The following is an 18136-nucleotide window of genomic DNA, read 5'->3' as shown; positions in this document are numbered from 1 at the left end:
ATGCAAAAACCAGGAAAATCTAAATTTCAATGAGAAAACACAGTCAACAGAGTACAGTGCCAAAATGACAGGGAATTTAGAATTTTTAGTTAAGAAATCTAAAGCAGATGTCATAAAAATGCTCCAGGAAGCAACTATGAATATTCTTTGAAACAAATAAAAAATAGAATACCTTATCAAAGAAATAAAAAATATGAGGAAAAACAACAGAAATTTTGAAATAAAAAAAAACACCCTTCATAGGAAAAGATCAATAGCAGAACGCAAATGGGAAAGAAATTGGTGAATTGGAATTTAAGTCAATAGAAATTATGAACAACCAGGAAAAATAGATTTTTACAAATGATAGGAACTTCAAGGACCTATGAGACAGTGAAGGAAGATATAACATGCATGCCATCAGAGTCCCCCCAAAATGAGAAAAAGAATGTGGGGCTGAAAAAATATTTAAATGAGTAATGACTGAAAACTTTCCCAAATTTTCTTAAGACATGACCCTACAGGTTCAAGGAGCTCAACATATCCCAGAGAGGATAATCTCAAAGAAATCTACACCCAGACACATTAAATTCAAACTTCTAAAAACTGGAGACACAGAAAAAAGCCAGAAACCAGCTAGCTGGCGAGAAAAGAACACCAAATCGCTCTCCAGAAACCACAGAGGCCAGAAGGAAGTATCAGACTAGTTTTCAATGCTGGCGAAAAAGGCCTGCCCAACCCACAACACTGTATCAAGTGAAAATACCATTTAGGAATTAGGGTGAAATAAAACATTTTCAGATAAAAGAAAGTTAAAATAATTTGTCACCAGAAGACTAAGAAAGGATGGTGAAAAAGAAAGAAGAAAAAAAATAAATAAAAAGGGTAGTGAAAGCACGACAAAAAAAAAAAAGGAAATGACAGAAATCTTAGGACATCAGGAGTGAAGAAAGAGTAAAGAAACATACAAACATACGGCTAAATACAATAAAGTATTCTTTGCTTCTCGAGTTTTTAAAATTATATTTGATATTTGAAAGCAACATTTATTTTATAAAGGTTCTGAATATGTATAAAAACATCTAATCAATTATGTTATAAAGGCGTAAAGGGACCCAAATGGTGGTAAAGAGTCTATATTCTAATTTAAGTGGTAAAATGCTGATATTACTAGACTGTGATAAGCTAAGTATGTATATTTTAATCCCTAGAGCAACCACTAGAAAAAAAAGTAATGCTTAGAGATACACTCATAAACACTAGAGATAATTCAACATGGAATCCCAAAGAATGTTCAAGAAAACACACAGGAATAGGGAAATAGACACAAAAAAATAAATAAATAACAGAAGTAACAGAGTAAGCAAATAATACAATGACAGACTTAAATCCCAATTATATCAAATATAAACTGCACACAAATTAAAGTGTAAGAAAAAAAAAGAAAAAGAAAAAAATAAAGTGTAAGAGCAAAGTGGATATATTTATGAAAATTAAGAATTTGCATATATTTGAATAGTTCCACATGTAGAAATCCCAGAAAAATAATCATAAGTGGGCAAAAATATATACACATAAATGCTATTTTACAGAATTGTGTTGGTAAAACACTGGTCATAATCTAAATATCAATAAGAAATTAACAAAAAATGTATAATTATCATTACATTCAAACAATGGAGTACAAGGTAGATTGATATATTAGCATAAATAATGCCTGTAGTTAGGGAAAAAATACATTATAGAACAAGAAGTATCATATGATCCCATTGTTGCTATAAATTATAAATAGTGGGTTTCATATATTTATAAGATACAAGTTTCTATTCAACCAGAATACCAGGTAGCCATCTTTCAATCCCGTGAATACAGTCTCTGAGAAAACAAAGTCCTTGTTTTTGTCATTTAAAAATTGCATCTATCTATTTATTATCACTGTTATCAGTATTCTATGTTCTTTCAAGGACTGCAATTCCCATTTCAAAGAATGGACCAAAGTAGAGAAAACCAGCAGGAGAGTATTATAACCTGGCTTGTGTATTTGCCTAACAAACAGAACTGTAGGTTGCATTTGCAGATCACATGATACTGTACACAGAAAATCCTAAATACTCCACCACAAAACTATTAGAGGTAATAAGTAAATTCAGTAAGCTTGCAAGATACAAAATTAATATGCAGAAGTCAGTTGTGTTTCTATATACTAAAAATGAAGTAGCAGAGAGAAAAATTAAGAAAATAATCCCATTTACAATTGCACCAAAAAGAATAAAATACCTAAGAATAAACTTAATCAGGGGGGTGAAAGGTCTGTACTCTGAAAACTATAAAACATTTAAAAGAAATTGAAGACAACACAAACAAATGGAAAACTATTCCATGCTCATAGATTAAAAGAATTAATTTGTTAAAATGTCCATGCTATCCAAAACAGTCTACAGATTCAATGCAATCCCTATGGAAATACCAACAATACTTTTCACAGAACTAGAATAAAAAATACTTAAATTTGTATGGAACCACAAAAGACCCCAAATAGCCAAAGAAATCTTGAGAAAGAAGAACAAAACTGGAGGTATCACAATCCCGGATTTCAGATATACTACAAAGGTGTGGTAGTCAAAACAGTATGGCACTGGCACAAAAATAAACACATAGATCAATGGAACGGAATAGAAAGCACAAAAATAAATCCATACTTATATGGTCAGTTAATCTATGAAAGAGGTAAAAATATACAATGGGGAAAGGACAGTGTTTTCAATAAATGGTGCTGGGAAAAATGGACAGCTACATGCCAAAAACTGACACTGGGCCACTTTCTTACCACACACAAAAATAAACCCAAAATGGATTAAAGATCTAAATGTGAGACCTGAATTTATAAAACTCCCAGAAGAAACCATAGGCAGTAATTTATTCGCCATCAGCCATAGAAACTTTTTCTAGATAGGTCTCCTAAAGCAAGAGAAACAAAAGCAAAAATAAAATTTTGAGACTACATCCCCCCAAAAAAGTTTGAAACAGCTGAGGAAGCCGTAAAAAAAGGTAACATAATGAATGGGAGAAAATACTCATAAATTATATACCTAATAAGGTATACAAAATATATCATATCTAAAATATATAAAGAATTTATACAACTTAAAACCCAGAAACCCCACAAATAATCCAATTAAAAAATGAACAGAGGATCTAAACAGACATTTCTCCAAAGAAGATATACAAATGGCCAACAGAAAATAAGCTCAACATCACTAATGAAAATAAGCTCAACATCACTAATCATTAGGGAAATGCAAACCAAAGTCACAATGAGATATCACTTTACACCTGTCACAATGGCTAGAATAAAAAGACAAGAAATAATAAATGTTGGTGAGGATGAGAACCCTTATGCACTGTTGGTGGGAATATAAATTGGTGCTGCCAGTGTGGAAAATAGTATGAAAGTTCCACAAAAAATTAAAAACAGAAATACCACAGGATCCAATAATTCTACTACTGTGTATTTACCCAAAGAAAACAAAAACACTAATTTGAGAAGATACGTGCACCCCAATGCTTACTGCAGCATTATTTACAATAGCCAAGATATAGAAGCAGCCCAACTGACCATGGATATATGAAGAGATAAAGATATAGTGTGCATGTGTGTGTGTGTGGGGGGGGGGGGGGTTGGTTAGTGTGTGTGTGTGTGTGTGTGTGTGTGTGTGTGATGGAATATTTTTTGGCCATAAAAATGAATGAGATCTTGCCATTTGTGACAACATGGATGGATCTAGAGGGTATTATGCTAAGTGAAATAAGTCAGTCAGAGAAAGACAAATACCATATGATCTCACTTATATGTGGAATCTAAAAAACAAAACAAATGAATAAACAAAAAAAGAAAAAGAAAAAAACACACCCATAAATACAGAGAACTGGTGGTTGCTGGAGGGGAGGGGGAGAAAATGGGCAAAATGAGTGAAGGGGAGTGGGAGATACAGTTTTCTAGTTATGAATGAATAAGTCATGGGGATAAAAGGTACAGCACAGGGAATATCGTCAAAGGTATCGTCATGGTGTTAGATGGTGACAGACAGTAGTTACACTTGTGGTGAGCACAGCATAATGTGCAAACTTATCAAATCATTATGTTATAAACCTGAAACTAATGTAAACACTGTGTGTCATTTATACCTCAACAATTTGAAAAACTAGGTTGGATCAATACATGAATATAAAATATATATATTTAAGCAAAATCCCTGAATAGAAAGCATCTAGACGGTAACAGCTTCTTATATATTTGTTACACATAGTAATGAATTTACTACGAGGATAGGGCATTGGATGTTCCATACACAGTGCTATGGGGAAAAATGAAGCAAAAGCAGGTGAGATAAAGTGCGAGGGTTTCAGATACAGTGGAGAGTGAAAGCTTCAGAACAAGTGTCTTTAACACTGAAACTAGAAGATACTCAGGCATTGGCTATTGTGTTCTAAAACAAACAAACAAAAAAAGTATTATCCAAGTATTCCATATGTAAGCAGATTATCATTCATATAGCAATCATATATAAAGGAAAATAGACCACAATATTTAAAGTTACCCAAAATATATAACATATATATTCTAAGTGAACATAAATTTGGAATGCACATTCCAATTGAATGAAAGATGAATCAAAATACAATAATCAAGAGAAGACAAGCTGTAGCAGGATGATGAGGACTAAACCCTTTTATATATAGAATAAAGGATACATAATTATAAATATGTGTTCAAAGATAAATACCAATTAAAGTGTTTATTTAAAAAGCATGCATGCCAAGAAAATATTGAAGCAGAAGAATATTAGGTGGATCTTATTCTAAAAAATCAAATCATACTGTAAATCCATAACCATTAAAGTGATATGGTATTTAAAAAGGACAAGAAAAATAGCAGGAGAAAATGGAGTCCAAAAACAAACACAAGTCCACATTGGAATGCAGTGTATGATCAAAGTAGTTTTCAAAATTAGTGGATAAGAGGCACCTGGGAGGCTCAGTTGGTTGAGCATCCAACTTCGGCTCAGTTCATGATCTCACAGTTCATGGGTTCGAGCCCTGCATCGGGCTCTGTGCTGATAGCTCAGAGCCTGAAGCCTGCTTCAGGTTCTGTGTCTCCCTCTCTCTCTGCCCCTCCCCTGCTCGCATTCTGTCTCTGTCTCTCTCAAAAATAAATAAACATTAACAATTTTTTTTAAATAAACAAAATAAAATTAGTGGATAAAAAGTACAACATTCAATATGTAATCCTGGGGCAATTCACTGAAATTTTAGGACAAAAAGGAAACCAGGTCTTCATTTCTCACTGTAGATAAACAAATCAAAGACCCAAATTAAAAAAAAAAAAAAAAAAAGCCCCAAATGCTAGATAATATAAGGTTTTTTTTTAATGTTTTTGAGATAATGATATCTTACATTAAATAACATAAACATCCTAGAGTTAGTTAATAAAAATAATGACATAATCGACTACATAAAAATTACAAGCCTCCATTGGGTAGAAGATACAAAGTTAAAAGACAAATTTCAAAGCACTTCCTCTACCCCCACATTTGTGATTATCTGCACGAATAAAAGAAAGAGCTCTGTGACAAAACTTTGAATAACCTGTTTTATAAATAGGCAAATACGGGCAATTCAAGAAGTATGTAAGAGATGCACAGATTTGATGGGACACTAGAGGACTGCACATCAGACCTTGGCAGGAACGAAGCAAGTTTGGGCAAAAGATGCACAGCCAGGCCGCGCTGCAGGAGCATGGGACACAGCATTACCACCATCTATGTACATCCTTCTCCACCCTCACATCCTCACATAAGAGCGGTTGTTGGGCAAGTGAGCACCAGGTAAGCTGATCACATGCTTTCCCCCTGGCTCTAGCGAGAGGCGGAAAGAGGAAGGATCTGTTCCTCTGGCTTTCGTGGTGGAAGGTGGTAGGGGTGGGAAAGAGAGACGAAGGAATACATGAAAGAAAGAAGAATAGCAATAGTGTTGCAAATCTACCATTTGTCAGGACTTTTGCTAGTTTCTTCTACACAATTACCACATTTTCTCTTTACCTGTATTCATTCCATGACATATTTGATGTCTATTCTCTTGAGGGATGTGGTCTCTTTGCCTCTGTGTGCAAGGGACCCTGAAGAGTCCATGGGGCCAGGTGAATGGATCTAGAAATGCTGAGAGCCAGTAAAGCTTTCTCTCAGCCTCAGAGGGAGAACATGGCCTTGCATGTCCGCACCAAGTGCCAACAAACTGCCTACAAAAATAATTCATGTGGAAAAAGTTGTATCTCAGGGCTCAACAGTTTGGCAACAGCCCTGCAAGCCATTCGTCAGATGAGACCACTGAGGAACCAGAAGAAGCCACTGGACACCACGCCCCTCTTCCCTCAAGGGCTACCTTGTCTAGCCTGCTCAAATGATTGGATCAGACTGAAACTTCCAAGTTGGACTACGTTTTTTTGTTTTTTGTTTTTTGTTTTAATTCTGAATACAGTTGGGTTTGCACCTATGAGGAATCAGTACAGTTAAAGAGAAATAAGTCACAGTTTTACTGTAAAACGGAATGTAGTGTTAATAAATGTTGCAAATTCACATAGAAGGAAATTCCCAAAGAAGGAAGGATGTCAGGAAGCAGAGAGAAAGAAACTAACAGGGTTGGTTTACTATTCTGCTGATGCTCCTTTGCAATTCTTAATAACCGTTTTGAAGTTTATTTATTTTCAGAGAGAGAGAGAGTGTGTGAGCACAAGAGGGGCAGAGAGAGAGGGTGAGAGAGAATCCCAAGCAGGCTTTGCACTGCCAGAGCAGAACCTGATGCCTGGCTTGAGCTCACAAACTGTGAGATCATGACCTGAGCCAGAATCAAGAGTCGGATACTCAACTGACTGGGCCACCAAGGCGCCCCATAATTCTTAATAATTTTGAACTCCCTCCCACCTCAGTTTAAGTAAATGTGTGGAAAGTGGGGAGAGGGGAGCCAATACCGGGCATTTGACCTTGTCATTCTTCCCATGTTTACCTTCTGTCTATAATCCCTCAGCCCTATCCATGGTGTATCCTTACTCTCATTCTTCAGTGTACATTAAAACTTCAGAGTCTTGTCCCCCAAATCTGCCTCCTGACTGGTAAATAAGGAAGATAAAGGCATTTAGGAAGTCATTTTCTCTCTTCACAAAGTTTTGACTTTCAAAGTCTCTCACCTTGCTGTGAATATCAAAACACCAAAAATCCTATTTTAGATATCAGAGGCTAATATTACCTTCTTTACTTTTATGTCCCTGCTGTAACAATCTCACTAATTCCTTTAAAAAAAAAAGTCTCATTTTATTTTTGAGAGAGAGCAGGGGAGGGGCAGAGAGAGAGGGAGACAGAGGATCAGAAGCAGGCTCTGTGCTAACAGCAGAGAGCCACAAGTGGGACTTGAACTCGAGACCCCTGAGATAGTGACCTGAGCCGAGTCAGCAGCTTAACTGACTAAGCCACCCAGGCGCCCCATGATCTTATTAATTCTTAATGCCTTTCAGCATTCTCCACCCCAGGAAGGGTAGATGGTTCTGGCTTACTGAGGGGAAAGTCATGTTCTTTAGAAATACAGACTGGGCTGGTTAACTTTTCATACTTCCCGCTTCCTCAAATATTCAAGAACATTCTTCCTAAGTGACCAGGACCAGGTTCATGGGTATATGACCTGCACAGTCACAAGGAATCTCACTCTTAGAGGGGTTCCATTTTTTTTCAAGTGCTGCTATCACCATATTGAAATTCCCAATCATTTTCGACCAAGGGGCTCTGCAAATCATGTAGCTGGCTCTGCCTGTGAGTATGGGCCTTTAGACAGAGCATTCCATCCACAAAAACTCAAAGGGATTTCATAATCTAGTGTTACATGTGGTGTAAGCCTACTCTGCCATATAAACGGGGTGTTTTTCATTCTCTATTTCTGCTATCCCATTTGCTTCCTTTCAGGCAGGAGCAAAAACTTTTTGTGTCAAGGTAAGATTTGTTAACATGAGTACAAATCCCAAGCTTAGGAAAAAGATTGGGTGGGAACGGGCCTCTCAGCAGGAGAGAAGGAATGGACGCTATGCTCAAGCACTCTCTTTGCTCAAGACTGTATACCACATCAGAGAGAAGGGAGGAAGGAAGAGAGCCCTGTGCGTCCATCTGTCTACCCACCTCCCCGAGAGGGCAGAGATAGCAAAGGACCACCCCTCCTTGTGCCAAGCAGCAACAGTTTAAAAAGCACATGGGACTGGTGTCACAGGACTAACAACAATGCTTCTTATCGATCCCAAATTACATATGCAGGACATTTCTTCCCAGTAAGTGCACAATTGATATCCTGTATAAATGCATGACCTTGTATCAGCCTGGGTAACAGCATGTAAAACAAATATATTTCAATATGAAAGACAATTTTTAATGCACATGAACACGAACTTACTTACCATCCAGTAAAGTTTCACAACATACTTTCCGTAGCTATTGAATAAGGGCATGTGACCTTTCACAGCCTTGCACAGAGAGTAGATGTGTTCCCAGGGCTTCCAGGCAAGACAAGGAGGCTCCCCTGTGGTCCCTTTGAAATAATTGTTCAAAATGCCTCCATTGAATATCTTCCACACTGCATAGATTTCACTGATAATCCATCTCATCAGCTAGAGACAAAAGCCACTAGTGTTAATCAGTTGCTTTTCAGTTGTTGGTACTATAATTTAGGGGGGGAACCAGTCGAAAATCTACTTCCAGTAGTAATATTAAGTTCTACATGTAATGTGTTCCACATTTTGATTTCTAACTTATAAATAAAGTCACTGCTCCTGCCTTTGTTGTTGGGAGGCAGAGTCACAATACAAGCTAAAAAGGCTTAACATTAAACATACTCTTAGCTAAGAGCTATCTTCCAGAGTAAACTGTCAGTGATTTGAGATTGACCTCCATTTCAGTTGTGCGTGTGTGTGTGTGTGTGTGTGTGTGTGTGTGTGAAAGAGAGAGAGAGAAAGAGAGAGACAGAGACAGAGAGGGGAGAGACAGGGTGAGAGAGAGAGAGAGAGAGAGAGAGAGAGAGAGAGAGAGAATGCTTCTGAGAGTAGTGGTGATTTTATTCTGGAATTCACTTTCCATAAATGAGTAAGCTACTCTTCTGTAAGTGTTGAGAAGTTTGAGAAGAAAATGATCTCTTTTATGTCAATAGGATCAGTTAGACAATGAATGAGATGAGAAAGAATTAAAATTGCATACACAGTTAAATCTCTAAGTCTCGTATTTCATGTGTCAGTCTGCAGGTGCAGAAGTGATCTAAGTAAAACTCCCATGGGCAGAGTTTTCAACAGGCAGCAAGGTGCAGTGGGGAGTGAGGCAGAAACAGAGACCAGGGTTTGAATTTTCTTCCAGGTCCTTCTGCTCTAGGGCATGTCATTTCACTGTCTCTAAACTGCAGTTTCTGTAATGCAGTCTGTAAAACGTAGACTATACTATCTATTTTTCAGTATTTTACAGGGAATAGAAACAATGCAAAAAAAAAAAAAGTGATCTGTGAGTCACAGTGGTGTTAAGTAAAGACATTATTACCCTCAGTAATATTGGATTTTTGGAAATATTCATCTTATGTTTAACTGCCTGGTTTATAAGAAGATTAAATACTTGAGACTAACCTCATAAGATTTAGGTTTGCCTTAATTTACATTATCTAGGACATTTCTTCTAGTTTAGTTAAGTTGAAAAAGGTAAACCAAGTATCTTTCTGTATATCTGGTAATTTTAATATAGAATATTTTGTGTTTTTCTTCCCTCAAAAAATAAAAAGGTAAAGTCTATGCATGTTCTGGATCATAAAATAAGCATATGTTAGACTAAAATATAAGGTATAAAACCATTCAAAGGTAACTTTATGCTAATCAGTACAACCTGGTTGAAGAAATAAGTGTTTTGATTTTAATATTGGTCAAGATATTTAAGATAAGAAAGACAAAGTGTTTGAATCAATAATGACAATTGATTTCGACTGGGTCTTAGGAGAAAATAATTTTTTTAAAAAACACCCTGTTTCTGATATAACCGCCTTAGGGGAGTGGAACAGGCTTGCTTCTGATGGATAAAACCCAGGGTGTGGAGGTGGGGGTGTTTAGGTAAGATTTTCCCTGCGTTAGCAAGTCAAACAATATCAGGACACCCTGCTCTTGAGCACAGAGCAGAGCAAGTCAGGCAGCAACTTGATGTCAATTACTAGGCACGTGGGTCAAGAGGCAAAATGCGCAGATTGTGAGTCTCAGCTACCCTAGGTCTATGGGCAGGAGGATAGGGACACAGCAATTGTACTACTAACATTTCCCCACCATTTGCTCATTAAACTCAGTTGAAGAGGCTTCTCTTCCTCTTTGAATGTCTGGCTTATAAAATACTGAGCAATTCCAAAACTTAGAGGTAACCGAGAGATAACTGAAATTGACAGTCTGGGAATTGTTTTAAGCAGGTCTGGAAGGTATTCTGCAATCAGACTTCAGTTAGAAATTCTCTACATACCTCACTGCGGAGTAAATGTTCATTTGCTGAAAACAAGTCAAACAGGATTTCATTTTTCACAACTACTGGAGTCTGAAATAAAAAAAAAAAAAAAATATATATATATATATATGTATATCTATCTATCTATCTATCTATCTATCTATCTATCTATATATATATATATATATATATATAGAGAGAGAGAGAGAGAGAGAGAGAGAGATATTACTCCTTAGGAAAAATAAAGGAAATGTAGCTGAATGAAATATAGTTTCATGTGATATAAACAAGTCAAACCTGATTTCGTTTCTCACAACCAGAGAAATTAAAAGAAAAAAATAAGCACATAATTCCATAAGATAACCCTCTTACAGCTATACGTGCATTCACTTAATACTGTAATGCCTATCAAATAGAGTCTTTTCATATAAAAAAAGAATGTTATAAGATATAATATATGCAGATAAAGTCAGCATGCATACACACATAAACTGACAGTTTAAAAAGTGGCCTAAAATTTAAGTTAACCTCTCAAGTTACACCTGAAGCTTAGTTAACACGATAGCAGGAAAAATATCTTCATCTTTGATAAAAAAATATTAACTGTGACAGCGTTTTAAAATCTTGCCCAATTTCAAATCCTGTTATCTTTTTAAAAATTCATCTAATGGTCATTATTTTATTGGTATATGTCTAAAGATGCTTCTATATACTTAGAGCGCTAATGAATAAACATAATAAAGGAAAATATTATTTATAGTAGTTTTTAAAAATGTGTTACAATTCATATCAAGCTCATATACTCAACATATCAAATTAACATAAATGTGTTTTTGATTAGTAAAATCATGGAAACTAATGCCATCAACTACTCTCAATCACATGGACAATTAACACCTTGAAAACTCAACAAAATATTTTTTTATGTCTGAGAAAAAACTTACTCAAAACTACCTTGAAGACCTGAACTGACTGTTATGTTTATAATTTATGAACATAGCAAGTTACATACATATTATATAAATATTTTACATAAAAAATATATTTTAAATTCTGGTTTGGCTAATTAATTGCAAGGTGACACTTCTAAAATGTCCATACTCTTCAGCAAGTACCAATGTACATTGACTTCGATTAATAATAGATTAAATAAATATTGAATACCTAAAATTTGAGGAGTGAAACTTAACAGCTGCCTGCCAACAAGTGAAAGTAGGCACTGACAGTGTGTAAAAGACTTAAGGCAGAAGTCTCTACAGAGGTCTCTATTCCCTATACCTATACCAGAGACAGAATAAATCTTCAGACATCTTACATCTCTTCAATATAATCAACGCTCAAGAGCCTGGGCCATCAATACCTGGTTCTCAGAAATAAACAGATCTGATAACTCCCCTAGTGGTTAGGGCTTGTTAACCTTCTCAGTTGGAAAAAAGTCCATGTTGGTTCTAATATCTTAAATCCAGGCTTTTCAGTTTTTTCATAACTTAGTTTCTCTCTGACTTAAATCATGTCCTGTGACTTCATCCCTTGCTTTGAGTAGAAGAGAGTAAATTTCATATAGATAATTCATTATTGGGGCACCTGGGTGGCTCAGTCAGTTAAGCATCCGACTTCAGCTCAGGTCAAGATCTCATGGTTCACGAGTTCAAGCCTCACATCAGGCTGTGTGCTGACAGCTCAGAGCCTGGAGCCTGCTTCAGATTCTTTGTCTCCCTCTCTTTCTGCCCCTCCCCTGCTCATATTCTCTCTCTCTCTCTCTTCCTTTCTCTCTCTCTCTCTCTCTCTCTCTCTCTCTCAAAAGTAAATAAAACATTTAAAAAATTCTTAAAAAAAGAAAGTTCATTACTGTTTTGCTAAATTTTTGTCTAAGCTTTATATATGCCCATATTTAATGAGTTTCAATGTAAAGTGTATATATCACCATGGACCTGGGCATTAAAACTTGAAAAACATTATTCTTAGACTTCATAGTTAGCGAGACTTTCAGTTGTGGCTGTTCTGGTGCATACCCCAAGAGGAGCAGGTGCACGGGATCAAGAGAAAGAGCACAGAGGGAGAGCAGAGGTGCGAAGATGGGTGTCAACATTATAAGTTTAGGTAGAAGTGCCACCAACAACAATGGATGAATTTATTTATAAAACAAGCGTATCTCTCAGAACTAAGGTATGCTAAAAAGAAAAAGAGATGGCATATAACTCTTCTACTTACTCACATTTGAAATACCCCCACTTTATGGAATTAATATCCTTTATTTGCATGAAATGTAAACTCTGCACTTCCATTGCACAGAGCCTGGATATTATTAATAATACATTACTATTAAGCGCATTATATTAACACCACAGAATTTACATTCTTCACATCAATATTACCTAACAGCATAAGTTATTTAAAGGCATAGTTCATGTACATTTGATTTATTTTATTTAAAATGTCTTACAAGTAGACATTCAATAAATATTCTGATGGACAGAGGTGTATCTTCTGATTTTCTCATTTTACTAAATATCTCTGAATTTAGAATTATCTTTCTCAGATAGTAACGGTAGTTGGAAATACGGTGGCTGAATTGTATTTTCTTGCATTAGTAGCAGTCTTATTAAGGCTAACACTTCTAAGAATAAAATAACTTTGTGTAGAAATTGAGATTGGGTGGGTTCCATAGTAAATGGAAGATTCAGCTCCATTACAAACGTTTGACTAGCACTAAATAACTATTTTAGCCTACTGGATTTCATTTAAAATGATGGTTTCTCAGGGCGCCTAGGTGTCTCAGTCAGTTAAGCATCTGACTCTATTTCTGCTCAGGACATGGTCTCACAGTTCATGAGTTCAAGCCACACATCTCACTGTCAATGTGAGGCCTGCTTGGGATTCTCTCTCTCTCTCTGCCCCTCTCTCTCTTTCTCAAAATGAATAAACAAACTTTAAGAAAATTAAATTAAATTAAAATATGGTTTCTTGAGCACTGTGCTAGTCAATGTGATTCAAGTAGCTGAGCATGGGGTCCAGAAATGAAGATGGCCCTTGGAAAATGCTTCAAGAATACCTGGAACACAGGTAACCAAGGGCAAACCTCTCGGACTAGAAAATTAACACTAATACACACTAGAGTAAACAGAATTTCATGTCACATAGGTTCTGGCTAAGAAGCAGAAAAGGCAAAGTTAGTCAAAAATTAAGGAATAGCTTCCCATACATTTTAGGCTATCCTTTGACATCATGTAGAGAAAACTCAAGACTAAACAAAATTTCAATATTCTCTTGGAAACCAGTACAAGAAATAGTAAACTATATTGATAATCATTTTTTTCTATTAAATGCCAAAAAGCAATTCCTTTTTCTTACTAAATACCATGGGGAAAATTTACAGTGTTTTAAAAAATGAGAATTTCCATAAGTAGGATAGTACAGCCCATAGTTAGTATGTATTTTATTCAATAGTAAAAATATTTCTTACCTGATTAAATAAAAAATCCTGTGGACGCTTCCAGGAATAAATTTTCAACGATGGTGGCAATTCAATCCTTCCTTCAGGGTCTTCAAAAAAATGCTATATAAAAATATATTGAGGGTTTTTCTCTCCATATGGTTTTATTAAAATAAAAGCAACTCAATCTTAAAAAAAATTAATAAGTGCATAGATTTGATGAATAAACAAGCATTTATAGAGCAATTTGTATGTTCTCAGAGGTAGTTCATGGAATACTTGGTAAAGACTGAAGTTAACAATGCTGTATTTAATTAACAAAACCTTGATTGTTGAGTAACATTTTATTGCAGAGGAAGCAGTCCAAACAAGCATAAGCTGCTTTGGGATGTGAATTTGGTATGGTAGGAAAACAATTTGGATGGGACAGATACGGACATATTTTGCACTGAAAATATTGTGCTTTTTTTAACCTGAGTGGAGAAGATTTAAAAAGTATGATTGTATGTAAATGAAATTCATACCTCTGATCTGAATTTCATTTATTAGTTTTCAAAATTAAACTTGTTATTTTGAGATAATTATTGATTCACATGTAGTGGTGTGAAATTATAATAAAGAGAGTCCCTGTGTCCTCTTTAGCCAGTCTCTCTGATGGTAAAATCTTCTAAAACTATAGTGCAATATCACAACCATGATAATAACATTGATGCACTCAAGATACAGAACAATTCCACCAGCACAAGGACCCATCCTAGGCTCTTTTATGGCCATACCCACCCTCCAACGCCCTTACCACCTGTTTAATACCACCAGATCATTAATCTGGTCTCTTTTTCATTAATTTTATCATTTCAGTAATGTTATATGAATGAAATCAGATAGTATGTAACCTGTGGATTGGCTTTTTGCCCTCTCTGCCTAATTCCCTGGAGATTCAATTCATTCAAGCTATTGCATATATCAATAGTTTGTTCTTGTTTATTGCTGAGTAATACTTCATGATACAAATATTTGTTTGTGTACCATCTGTCCATTGAAGGACATCTGAACTGTTTCCAATTTGGGGTTATTACTTATAAAGCTGCTATAAATTTTTGCATACAATTTACAGGCTTTTGTATGAACATTAGTTTCCATTTCTCTGAGATAAATGCCCAATAATGCAATTAATTTATTAGTTTCTGAGCCCATAGAATGGGTCAGTTAGTGAGCTCGGGAAGAAAAATGACATACAAATCTCTACTCTCAAATGCTAGCAAGATAGTAAATTAGAGACTTCAAGTAGCTACTGTGTAAAAGTTCTTACAGCTCACAAGGTAATTAGGTTGTTGGGGTGGTCCTTACAAAACTGAAAGGTACTGCGGGTACAAAAACAATGCTCTATAAAGGTAAACTGTATTGTTAAAAGGGGTAACTAAATTTCACCTGAGTTAATAGTGATGAGACAAATAAATATCATTTGTGATTTTTATGGTACTCATATTTTTATCCTAATGCTGTTGTGGCCTGAGAAGTAGGCTCTATTTGAGGGTATTATCTGGGATTTCAACCCAGTAATTGTCTATGTGTATCTGGAACATATTCAAGGTACTGGAATACTTGGAATGAAGACAAAGGTAATCCCAACATCTAGTCAAAATGATCAAAGAATGAGTCCCTGAAAACCAGACTGAAGTTTCCAGGAGCCACACTAGACTTCCAGGGTTGCCTCATGTTGTTTTTTCCCTCACAAATATGAACTCAGTTACTTTGAACTCCCCTATCTGACAATTTCAATCAGAGTCACCCATGGATCGATTTTTATTGTCTGATTTTTCCTCTCATTTTTCAGCCACTTGGTTCTGTTCCTCTTCAAAACTCTAGGTAATGATGTCTTCCTCCAGAGGAGGATTTTATTCCTTTCTAGCAGGCAAAGTACAAAATGAACTTCACCCTGTCAACAGTGGGATTCAAGATTTGGTCGGCTTGGTGTAGTTCTGGTTTACCCTTACTCAATACAGAATCCTACAGCCATGTTGGGGGACTAACTGGAAGGCTGAGTGTCTGAGTTCCTTCACCTTGGTATACCCTTAGTCCCAATCTCTTGCCATAGCATCATGAAATAGTTTCTCTTATTTAGCTTCCAAGCTGTTGTGTTTTACTCATTTGCTCAGCAGCAAAGTCTTCACACATATAGCTTAGGAGTTGGGTAAATGTCTTGACATAAAATTGTATACAAAATTTTCAGATTGTGTCTCTGTGGTTACCTCTGGGATTCTGCTTCAAGTGTTAACTGTTTTTGTAGCCCCAGACAATATCCTCTCTCTGAGCCCAGAGAAACTGACATAAGCCCCAAGTCACTACTTTCTGCTTGCCTTCTAATTTTCATGTCTTGAATTATTAAAATTCTTTGAGGAGAAAATAAAAAGGTAAAGGGGGGCCCATCTTATCATAATCTGTTGTGATTCCCTTTTCTCCATGTTAAGTTAACGGTACTCTTTCCACGTCGCTTTGCCTTAGGTGTATTTCTTATACCCACTTTACAATACTTCATTAAATATGTCTCAGTTTGGTTTACCATCCATGTCTTTTTATTGCTGTCCCTTAGCTGAAGAAGAGAGACCCAAATCTGGAATTACAAGGAAGGGTTAGCTTATCTGATGCTGATTTCCTGATCACTAGCCTCACATCTAAAGAAGTGACTTTCTATAAAATCCCAAGGATACCTGCTATAGGTCCAGGCTTATGGTAACTGATCCTGGTAAAATATGGATGTTGCAAATCATGGCTAAGAGCTACTGTGCTACTGTATCATAGAAATGTAATCACCATGCTTGGAGTGTCCACCACTCACTTCTGTAGAGGGACTGTCACTTCCCAAGCCATGAATGCTGAAGTTGTAGAACAGAACTGTGAGTGGGAAGCAAATTATACCCCAGATGGTACCTTTGCGCAGTTGCAATAACCAAGGTTTGAGGTGCTGTTCTACCTTGTGAGGGCAGGAGAGGCAGAAGGGAGTGTTAGCTAAAGTTCTGAAGTATCACACTCCATTGTAATAGCCCCTATTTACCACAGGAGGAGGGCTGGCGCTTCCCTAATTATGCAGTTCTATGTAGCTCCATAGTCCAAGGGCGACAGTATCTATTTTGTGGTCTGATGTTCAGCCAGCACCATTTCTGTATGTTGCCTTCAAATGAAATGGGCATCCAGTGACCAGCACACATGTCTAGAATTCGATGCCTGGCCTCCCAGAGACCAGCAATACTTTTTCATAGTCATCTGATAAAGGCATACTTGCACTCCAAGGGCCCTAACGTGTTATAGTTTAGATCTTATTTCCTAGTTCAGAGTTTTCAGTCACTTCTACTTTTCTCCTCCTTATTGTTGGGAGTGACTCATTTTTAGACCTTTTCTAGAGCTCAAATTCTTAACTGAGGATTTGTACAATCTATCTTCCTAATGTAAATTCACATTCAACCCCCACTAGTTGTAAATTTCTGTTAAAAATATGTAGAATATGAACGTTTCCATTTGAACCCAGAGAGTTCCAAAGTCCCTTGCATCTCAAAGTGCCACAAGTTAGAACTTGAAATTGTTCAAGTACTAAGAGAATCAGCAATTCGTTATATTTACTATCTTTTTTAAACAAAGTAATGTTATGAATAATGCAGCTTATAATTCCGCATTTTGTGAATAAAACATAATTGCTAATAAACACCACTTTGGAGTTCTCTGTGCAAATAAAGACACCAGAGTTCAACGTGGTCATTCTGGCAATTTTGTTTTTGCTTTGAAATTGGATTGTGTTCCATAAATATTTTTGTTAAACGAATTGCTGCACCAAATACATGGGTCCTATTTAAAATGCAACCCAGACCCATACCCCCAACAAAGAAGTCTTTAGATATAAACATGTTTAAATAGACAGAAGAACCTAAGATAACATAATTGGAAAAGGTAGTAACACCATTCTCAGCTCCAGTCCCAGGGACACATCATGTCTGAATGGCCACAGATATATGAAAAGTACCTGAGATCGTTCCCCAAATATCTTGAAGAGAATATTAAGAGGGATTCAACTGTTATCTCATATAACATCTTAAAAAAAATTGTCTCCTATAATCTCCAGATAACAGCTCACAGGTCTGCTGGGGTATTTCATTGTCTAAATCACTCTCTCTACTCTTTTTTTAAAGTT

General features: G+C 36.1%; 1 protein-coding gene across 6 annotated transcripts in view; it reads right to left on the bottom strand.

The window, feature by feature from the left end:
- ADGB (androglobin) overlaps positions 1-18136 on the bottom strand; it is a 164331-nt gene that overhangs the window by 115459 nt on the left and 30736 nt on the right. For 5 of the 6 annotated variants that reach the window (XM_058735558.1, XM_058735561.1, XM_058735564.1 and 2 more), the window contains exons 3-5: positions 13987-14079; positions 10542-10613; positions 8468-8677 (exon numbers count right to left, since the gene is read on the bottom strand). In XM_058735558.1, coding sequence (XP_058591541.1) covers positions 8468-8677; positions 10542-10613; positions 13987-14079 — 375 coding nt within the window. The remainder of the gene's footprint in view (positions 1-8467; positions 8678-10541; positions 10614-13986; positions 14080-18136) is intronic. The other variant, XM_058735560.1, reaches the window with a different exon arrangement.

This window comes from Neofelis nebulosa, chromosome 6 (genome assembly GCF_028018385.1).
Source record: "Neofelis nebulosa isolate mNeoNeb1 chromosome 6, mNeoNeb1.pri, whole genome shotgun sequence".
Taxonomy (NCBI): domain Eukaryota; kingdom Metazoa; phylum Chordata; class Mammalia; order Carnivora; family Felidae; genus Neofelis; species Neofelis nebulosa.
The sequence above is the reverse complement of the archived record's forward strand: the minus strand, read 5'-3'. Positions and strand labels throughout refer to the sequence as shown.